General features: G+C 51.3%; 1 protein-coding gene across 2 annotated transcripts in view; it reads right to left on the bottom strand.

Moving 5' to 3' along the window:
* Positions 1–4,878: 4,878 nt before the first annotated feature.
* The window catches only part of NR3C2 (nuclear receptor subfamily 3 group C member 2), a 335,429-nt gene continuing 331,369 nt past the window's right edge, over positions 4,879–8,938 (bottom strand). For both annotated transcript variants that reach the window (XM_060178985.1, XM_060178986.1), the window contains exon 9: positions 4,879–7,439. In XM_060178985.1, coding sequence (XP_060034968.1) covers positions 7,284–7,439 — 156 coding nt within the window. In that variant the 3' untranslated portion in view covers positions 4,879–7,283. The remainder of the gene's footprint in view (positions 7,440–8,938) is intronic.

The following is an 8,938-nucleotide window of genomic DNA, read 5'->3' as shown; positions in this document are numbered from 1 at the left end:
TGTGTGTGTGCTCATATGGAGGGGGGAGGAGAAGGGAGGTAAGTGGGGGGAGAAGAGATGGGAGGGAGAGATCAGGCAGTGAGTACCCACAGTCCCTGTGCTCACAGGTAGGACTGAGTGCCGAGGGCCCCAGGCCTGGTGCTGGAGACACAGTGGCTCCTTCATGGGTGAGCCTCTCTGCCCTCCCTTCCCCTCCCCTCCTCTCCTCCTTCCTCTTCCCCCACCCCCTCACCTGTTTTCCAGGCTCACCATCAGTCTCTCCATCTGGGAAGCAGGAGGAGGGCCGGGTGTGTGGACCCTGGAAGAGCCTGCAGGCTCTGAAGCTTCTCTGCCCTGGGTGACAGTGTGTGGCAGGTGGGTGCAGAAGCCAGGGCCGGCTGGAGACCTGGTGCGAGTGTCCCCCACAGAGACCCCTGGCCTGTGAGACATCTCAGCACGGCCGACAGGCGAGGCTGTCCTCTCCCCAGGTGAGCCGATCCCAGAGCCTGCTGGGTGTCCACTGTGGGCCATGCGGGTTCAGGGGAGCCCTGGAGTGGGTCTATTGCAGAAAGTGTCCCTGTGGAGGCCTGGGAGAGAGTTCCCTGGGTAGGGACACAGGTGGCCATGCATGGCTCGGGTCTGAGCCCCAGCATCACAGGGGAGGGGCAGCAGCGCCAGAGGAAGCTCTGATGCTGTGGTGTGTCTTCTCTGTCTCTGTTAATGGAAAAGTGGCCCAGGGACAGTGAAACAGCACGCGTACGAGAGTGGAAATAGGACTCTCAGGCAGTGTCAACTGCTGAACTGTCTAGGGCCCAGTGGTGGGAGTTGCGGGCATGGTGAGAGTGGCATAGCCCTGGTGACCTGTGATCTGAGGCGTCATTGCCTGCTTGTCCCTGATGGTTAGGAGGAGCAGAGCTGGGCCGTAAGAAGCTTGCCCCTCCGCCCCTGTTCCCAGCCCTCTGTAGGACAAGGTCCATGGCTGTTCCCATGGGCCTGGCCTGACTCGAGAGGGATTCCCAGTCGACTGCCCCTCCAGACTGCTGCTGACACCCACAGTATGTGCTTCCCTCATTCGCTGGTGCAAAAGGGGGCTGGGGCCAAAGGGCTCCACTCCCCACTTCTGCTCCTGCTCTGGGGAAGAGGAGGAAGTGAAAGGTGGGTGGCCTGACCCCTCAGCAGTGGGGCTCACTGGTGGGAGCCATGGGTCCTGGGCAGCGACAGCTGGCACTGGGACCAGCCTGTCTTCAGGGCCACCTGTGGTCTGCAGGGCGACAGTGTGGCCTGAACCTGAGCAGGGGGTGGCAGCATCGGTCTAGTCTGGTGAGTGAGTGAGGCAGAGATGGAGGAGGCAGCTGGCAGGAGCCAGGCCGGGGTACTGAGTGGGGGCTGGAGCAGCAGCCCTTCTCCACAGGCCAAGCCTAGCTCTTCCTGCTACCTCACACTGTCATCCTCTGCCCTCCCCTAGGCCACACTCTGACTCTTGACTTTGTTCTTATCCCTCTTTCATTTCTATGATGGCTGTGTCCCTGCTGGGGCCTTAGAGCTGAAGGACAGCTCCGTCACTGCGCCCGACTGTGTGTGGGTGCCCGTGTGTTAGGGCTGACAGACGGGAGACACCTGCAGCACCGCTCCTCAGCAGGTGGGGACCAGGGATGTAAGCCCAGGTCCTCAAGCATGGCAACGTGCACGTTAGCAGTTGTGCCGCTGCCCAGCCCCGATGGGGGTCTTCTGTCCTTTTTATGTCACAGGAGTGAGCTCAGTATTGCTGAGCAGGCTGCTGGGCTCATTTTTTTTTCATGTTCCATTTAGAGATAAAGGGAGGGAGGGAGGGACGGACATCACAGAACTTACCAACCACACAACTTTTCCTGGTCCATGCTGGGCCTTGAACCCAGGGCCTTGTGCACTCTGTAAGGTGCGCTGTCTTCCACCCACCCCATGACCATCTTCCAGGTTTGCCTGTTGGGTCTGCTCCCGCCTTGGTGCCTCCTCATCTGCCTGGTGTTTTCTAAGACTCTCAGCTCCTGAGCCACAGGCATTCCTGGTTCCCTCCTGGCTGAGGGCATCCGGGGACAGTGGCCTCATCCTGTGCTTGTCAGCACTGTCCCCTCGCTGGGCAATTTATGGCCATCCCACTCAGGGAACCTGGCACAGGCTCCTTGGTGCTTTCACGTCTGGCTCGAAGCATGTCCATCCAGGGCTGAGGAGACTCTGCCTTTCCTACCAGAAGACTGGATCCCTCAGAGAGCAGACTTTGCTTTTCATGCCCAGCAAGAGCTCGGCGCTTTCAACTTGGGAGATAAATGCTTGAGATTCATTTAGGCAGCTCAGTGTCTGGTTCTGCCATCTGGAGTTCTTCCTGGGGGAGTTTAGCAGTGGAAAGAGCACTGCAGAAGGAGTCCCTTCCTGGAGAATGGAGGAACATGGTCACACCCAGCCAGTGTTCCCAGGAGCTGTGGCCAGCTTGGCCCATGGCCTGACCAGACAGAGAAGTGGGCTTTCTCACTGTGGATCACTGGGAAGCCATTGTGTGTCAACGTAAGTCCTCTGAGTGAACACTCAAGAATTGCTGGTGGCCACCTGATCTCCGATTCCCCTTCTCCACACGCTTGTGTGGTGTGCTCTCACTGGCCTCCGCAGCCTGACCTGGTGACTTGTTTTGGCTGATGCACAGAAGGAAACTTGACAGAGAACCTGCAAAGTGTGAACACCGTTCTGTCTGTCTACCAGTGCTGCCTCTTCTCTCCTGAAAGCCAGCCAGGGGGGTGTCTGCTGGAGGAGGAGGCCTCCCGCAATACTGCCGCCACAGCTGCTGGCTGACACTGTGTGGAACAGCTCAGAAACATGCCCACACCACCCCTGCCATAAACAGGTGAGAAATCAAACCAATGGTTGATCCAAACCACTTCTTCCTGAGGCTGTCTGCAGTTAGCTACCCAGCTTCTCTGACACGGCTCTTGGGTTCAATCTACATCCATGCCCATTTCTCCTCACCCTTTTTGAATAGGATACAGACAGACAGATGAGAGAGAGATTCCACAGCACCAAAGCTTCCTTCAACATGGTGAGAGGCAGATTTGAACCCATGCTGCCCGCAAGGCAAAGCAGCAGCTTCCCACCCAGCGAGCCATGTCCCCGTCCCTGTCCCCACTCATTTCATAACTGGTTCTCTTCCCTGGTGTTCAGAAGCCACTATGTTGGGTGGACTTGACCCGATCTCTGCAGCGATGCTTGCTGATTAGTTGTTTTAGTCTCTGTCCACTTGCAGTTTGTCACACAGCCTGTTGTGTGACACCATTTCCTGTCTGCTGGAGGGGCACTCAACACACACAACAGCTCATGATGGGTGTGTCACCAGGCACAGTCTGGCCATCTTAGTGGCAGAGACTTTGCTTTGAGCTGACGGTCCCTGAATGTGAATTCTTTGGGCCTCAGAGTGAGTTTGCAAGTTCTTAAGAGACACAGTCACACCTGACCCTACTCTTTGTGCAGGTCACCCGCTCTGAACAGGGAAACACCAGGGTGTGGACTCCCGCTAGCCTCAGGGGCTTGCAGCCCCAGCTGCCTTTTACTCCAAGTAGGGGCTCTCTTTCTGTGTGTGTGACAGGTGCTGCTGCTGCTGCTCTGTGGGCCCAGGTTTGTAAGCTTGTGATAGAAAGTCATCGTCATTTACAGCACGTGTTCTAGGAGTAGATCTGGGTTTTCACTACTTTGGGGTGATTTTTTTCCCCCAGATAGAACAAAAGACAGCAAAGAAAGATGCCACAGCACCAGATCTTTGCCCAGTGTGTTGGGGGGCCAGGCTGGAACCTGGGTCCTGCCCACAGCAAAGCAGACACCCTCTGACGTGCTACACTGGCAGCCCTGGAACGACGTCTACTAGCTCAGAATGAGCTGCTGTTCGCTGACTTCTCACGTGTGGTCCACAGTGATACCGGAGTCCGGAGGAGCAGTCTGTGAGCACAGTTATCCATACGGAGGGCAGCCTTTGCCATCCTGGATGATGAGCCAGTCGCAAGGTAGAACTCGGCATCCCACGGGACACCTGGCCAGCTCACGTGAGTGTGTGTCTCAGTCTGTCCAGTGACTGATTTTCATGGTGAAGGAAAATGCCAGAATCTCACTCATGGAGAACGAGGCCCAGCACCAGCACCGAGCCCCATGGTGGGTCCCCCACCCCTCATCCCTAAATAAAGTTTATCTCAACTTTATTTACTAGGATAGTACAGAGAGAAGTTGAGGGGGATAGCGAGACCCCTGCAGCAGTATAGCACATGTGCCACTGTCTGGGCCCTGAGTTTAACTCATGAATTAGGCTTAGGAAGAGCTTAACAGTGGGATAGCAGAAATGAAGCATTATAATATTACAAAGTTGTGTGGCCTCTCTCAAAGTATTACGTCTGTAACACAGTCAGAGCAAGGAAGCTGAATAGTAATCTGAACAGCTACTTGGCAGCAGTCGTCACTACGCTGGTCCAGGGCACTTCAGGGAAACACACACACCGCCACCAGCGTTGCTGCTGGGGCTGGGTACTGGCAGCCATTTTTTTCTCTTTTTGCTATTTATTTTGTTTTTGATGGGACAGAGAAATTGAGAGTGGAGAACCATATAGACACCTGTAGACCTGCTTCACGGCTCATGAAGATCCCCCCTGCAGGTGAGTAGGGGCTCACACCTGAGTCCTCTCACATGGCAGTGTGTGTACTCTGCCTCGACCCCCTGCAACCAAATCTCAGTGGCATCTACTTAAGACTCAAAAGAGCTAGGACGTGACTCACATGTCTCTGACCTGGAAGAAATCCCACCAGTCCATTCTGGGTGTGGACTGAGCACATATACCCACTTCAGACTCCAGGTGTTCTGTAGACATTCAAATGAAGCGTTTCTAAAACAACAGGTGATTAAAGTAAAGGATTTATTGTAATCTGCTTACAGTCCTTTGCAAAGACAGACATGTTTTTGCATAAAGATATAAATTGCTTCATTTTAAACTAATTTAGTGTGTTTAATTATATGAAGAAGTTTTGGTGAATTATGAATTGTACCAAACCAAGATTTTTGTTTTTTTTTGTTTTTTTAAGAGCAATATGGTACAAAAATAAGAGCAGACAGACAGTTTGAACTGGGACAGGCATTCAACAGTGAATTTCTACTAGAATATGGCTTTGCTGCCGCATCAAGCAGAGTGGGCCAGGAACCTCAGTACAAGACCTGGGTACAGTTCCCACCTCTTTAGAAAGAGAGCTAGAAGTTGCTCAGCCTTTTCTGGGAACACCCATCTGCACGCATGTGTCTTGTTACCTCCCTCCCAAGTGTGGCTTTCATATTGCTGTGCGCGGAAGTGGACGGTATTGAAAGTTCTGCCTAGAAATCAAACTCCTGAAATCATGAAAGATGTAAGAGACTCCCACTGAGGTCAGCCTTGCCAAGCCGTCCTCTTGCTATGGTGGTGTCCCCTGCAAGGGGAACCCTTCTCCTGGCCTCGAGATGCTCCCACTTTAGCTTTGGGGAGGGGAAGCCATTTCACTGAGAACCTGATGATTATCATCACTTTCAAGAGATTAACTTGGCCTCTATTCAAAGTAGTCTATTTAGTGCAATCATACAGTTACTTTCCCCAAACAGCTAGAGGTTTGTGATCTGGGGAAGGGGGAGAGGGGGCAAGAGAAAAGCCGTAAGTTGCATCAGTGCCAAACAGACTCATGAATTAGAAATCCTAGTGCCACTGTCTTGCTTATATGATCTGCAGGGTTTTTTTTTTTTTCTTTCCCTTAAAATTGTTTATGTATAAAATTTATTTTTAAAACCTACCTTTTAAAAATCTAAAAACCCCCTTGTCATCTTGTGGTCTCCATGCCACTCCGATGGGACCTGACCAGTACACTCTTGCCCGTGTGTGTCCTGGCAGGACCATGTGCTTCTGTCTCCTGGCGTACAGAAGCCCAGAGCCCACTGGGCCAGGAAGGGAATGCTTCCCTTACAAGGACGTGGAGGATGCATGGCATTTCTTTCCCCCCTCGAGGAGAAAATTCTACTCAACTGGAGAACGATGTTCCACGAGCCACTGTCCCTGAAGCAGTGCTGCTTCTCCAGGGACAGGACTCCTGGGACCATCTCTCACAAGCCTGTTACCCCCCTGGCACCTGTGGGTTGTGGCAGGGCCACCTCAGGGTGTACCCCCACTATAGCCAGAACAGAGAAGCCAGGAACCAGGCTTCAGTCCCACCAACACCCCCAGCAGGAGACCCAGGACAGAACCAGAGTACAGAAAAGGTAGAAAGGCTTAAGGACAACCAAAGAGGTTTCAGTGTGGTTATTTACAACAGAGACTGTAAAATGGTAAATCAGATATGAAGCTAAAAAAGGCACAGCTTTCCCTTTCTTAAATACACTGTAAACGGTTCATTATGCATGCAGAACATTTCACTTTACAAAAAAAAAGTTTACCTTGTTTGTTTAGACAAAGATAGTACTTAAATAGTCTCCAGCAAAATAGAATTCTTTCAAAAATACTTTCCCAGTCATCCTATTAACCATTAAAGTTTTTTTGTATGTGTCTCATTTACAAAAAGTTCCTTATACCATATTTCAGAGCCTTCACAGTTTATACATACAGTAATGTACAGCACAGCAAAAAATTATTTGTAAAGCCAACACAATAGATACTTAGAAATTGAAACCAAGGCATTTGTTTTTAACATCTTATCCAGTCTAATTAAATAATAAATGGACGCTAAGGGTTTTTTTTTATACCAGTGATACAGAAAGCACGTGGGGGTGGCCGTGCAGAGGCCCCCAGCTGCTGTTCCACGCCACGTGTTCTGTTCTTACACAACAGGAATCTGTAGGGTTTTTTTTTAAATAACAAAAGGATATTAATGCCCCATGTCGACTATATGCTTTTTTTTTTAATGTGCAAACCAAGGGTAAGCTTGAAAAAGTCTGTTAGTCTTTGAACCCTTTTAAAACAAGCGAACAGAGCAGAAACTACATGGCATAGTTAAAACCTCCATCTGTTAAAGTATCAAAATCAGAGTTATTGACTAGATATGGCTTTTCATCCAGAGGGACAGGAGCGAGTGTCTCAGCGCTGGGGTTGGAGAGGGAGGAATCCTTGAAGACCCATTGCTGGGGCCTTGCCAGACCTACGCCCCACAGCTTCCCGGCTCCAGACCCTGGACGTGACTCCCGGCTCGTGTGGCTTGCCCACCACAGGTGACAAGGAGGATTTCTGGGGTCCCTCCTGGGTGTGGATTAACTCGGGGAAACTTAAGGCAAAGTTCTCCGGGCAGGGTGTCTCGGGTCACTTCCTGTGGAAGTACAGGGGCTTGGCATTCCCGGACTCCACCTTTGGCAGCTGGTCGCTGATGATCTCCACCAGCATGGCGGGGAACTCCACCTTCAGGGCCTGGGACTCGCGGAAGGTATAAAAGCAGAACTCCAGCAAGTCGCTCACCAGCTGCAATGCAGAGAGAGAGGAGGGCTGTGACTCGGGCAGTGTTCTCTGCTTGGAGCCCTCAGGGCAGAGCCGAAAGACCAGTAGTTAGCGACCTGGGTGGGGCTTGGTGCTGGCACTGTGAGTCCACCATTCCTAGCAGCCATTCCCTCCCCACCTCTTTTTTTACCTTGTTTAGACAAAGACAGTACTTAGTCTCCAGTAAAATAGAATTTTGGGGCTTGGTGTCTGCACTGTTCATAGAGAACATTTTGCTGCCCTTGCTGCTGTTGGATAGGACAGAGAGAAATGGAGAGAGGAGGAGAGAAAGACAGACACCTGCAGACCTGCTTCACCGCCTGTGATGCGACTCCCCTGCAGGTGGGGAGCCGGGGGCTGGAACCGGGATCCTTACGCTAAAAAAATAGAATTTTGGGGCTTGGTGTCTGCACTGTTCCTAGAGAACAGGTGGGGACAGAATTAGTTTCTTTATGGTGAGAGTGAGGTCTCACTTTGCACCTTTCAATTATATAAGGACGTGACCCAGCACTGCGGCTGGTGATTCACTTATAACTGACCTACGTCTTTCCATTTCCCTAGCCCCTGGTAACTGCTACTCTGCTCTCTGAATTTGGCTTTTTAGAGTCTATCTCTTTTGTTTTTTTGCCTCTCCGTTTACACTGGGGTTTGGTGCTGGTATTACTAATTCACTGCTCCTGGCTGCCATTTTTATTGGGTAGGACAGAGAAATACAGACACCTGCTGCATAATGTAGGTAAGGAGCCAGGAGGCTCAAACTGGGATCCTTGTACTTTGTACTATGTACGTTTAATCTGGTGCACCACCTCCCAGCCCCCAGAGTCTACCTTTAAGTGAAGTTTTGCAATGCATGTCTTTCTCGGCCTTGTGCCACTTAGCACGATGCCCTCAAATTTACCCATCTTGTGGCAATTGCAGGCACCCCTTTCTCATAGCCCACTGTATTACACAGACCTCACATTTTATCCGCTCATTAATTACTAGCCACTGTATATTTCAAGCTGAATAACAGCTCCATCAAGGACAACATCGGGGGCTCCATACCCACTCAGCCATTTTCTCTACCAAGTGGCCCCAGACCTGAACCACCCTCCGTTCTGTGAGTTATAGGCAAGCCTACAAACATACACCAGGTCGCTGTTTTAACACACTACCACTATGACCCCACATGAGGGAGCATGGATCCTGATCTCCACGTGGTGTAATGACTGAAGCTGACCTAGTCTTATTACTCAGGTGAAAACAATATTAACTTCCCCTTTGTGTTTTCAAGAAAGCAGAAGCACCTGGTCAGCAAGCTGTGCGGTAAAGCAATCCAGGCTCCGCTTGTTTCGGGAAACGCCAGCAATGAACAGAAGTCACTGGGAAAAGTGAGGGTGAGCATCTGAGACCCAGCATCACGCATCACCACCCCACCATCCATTCCCCCTCCTATAAAATGAGCGGCAGAAAGACTTATACCAGTGATACAGAAAGCTTAGCTT

The sequence above is a fragment of the Erinaceus europaeus genome, chromosome 19 (genome assembly GCF_950295315.1).
Source record: "Erinaceus europaeus chromosome 19, mEriEur2.1, whole genome shotgun sequence".
Classification (NCBI taxonomy): domain Eukaryota; kingdom Metazoa; phylum Chordata; class Mammalia; order Eulipotyphla; family Erinaceidae; genus Erinaceus; species Erinaceus europaeus.
The sequence above is the reverse complement of the archived record's forward strand: the minus strand, read 5'-3'. Positions and strand labels throughout refer to the sequence as shown.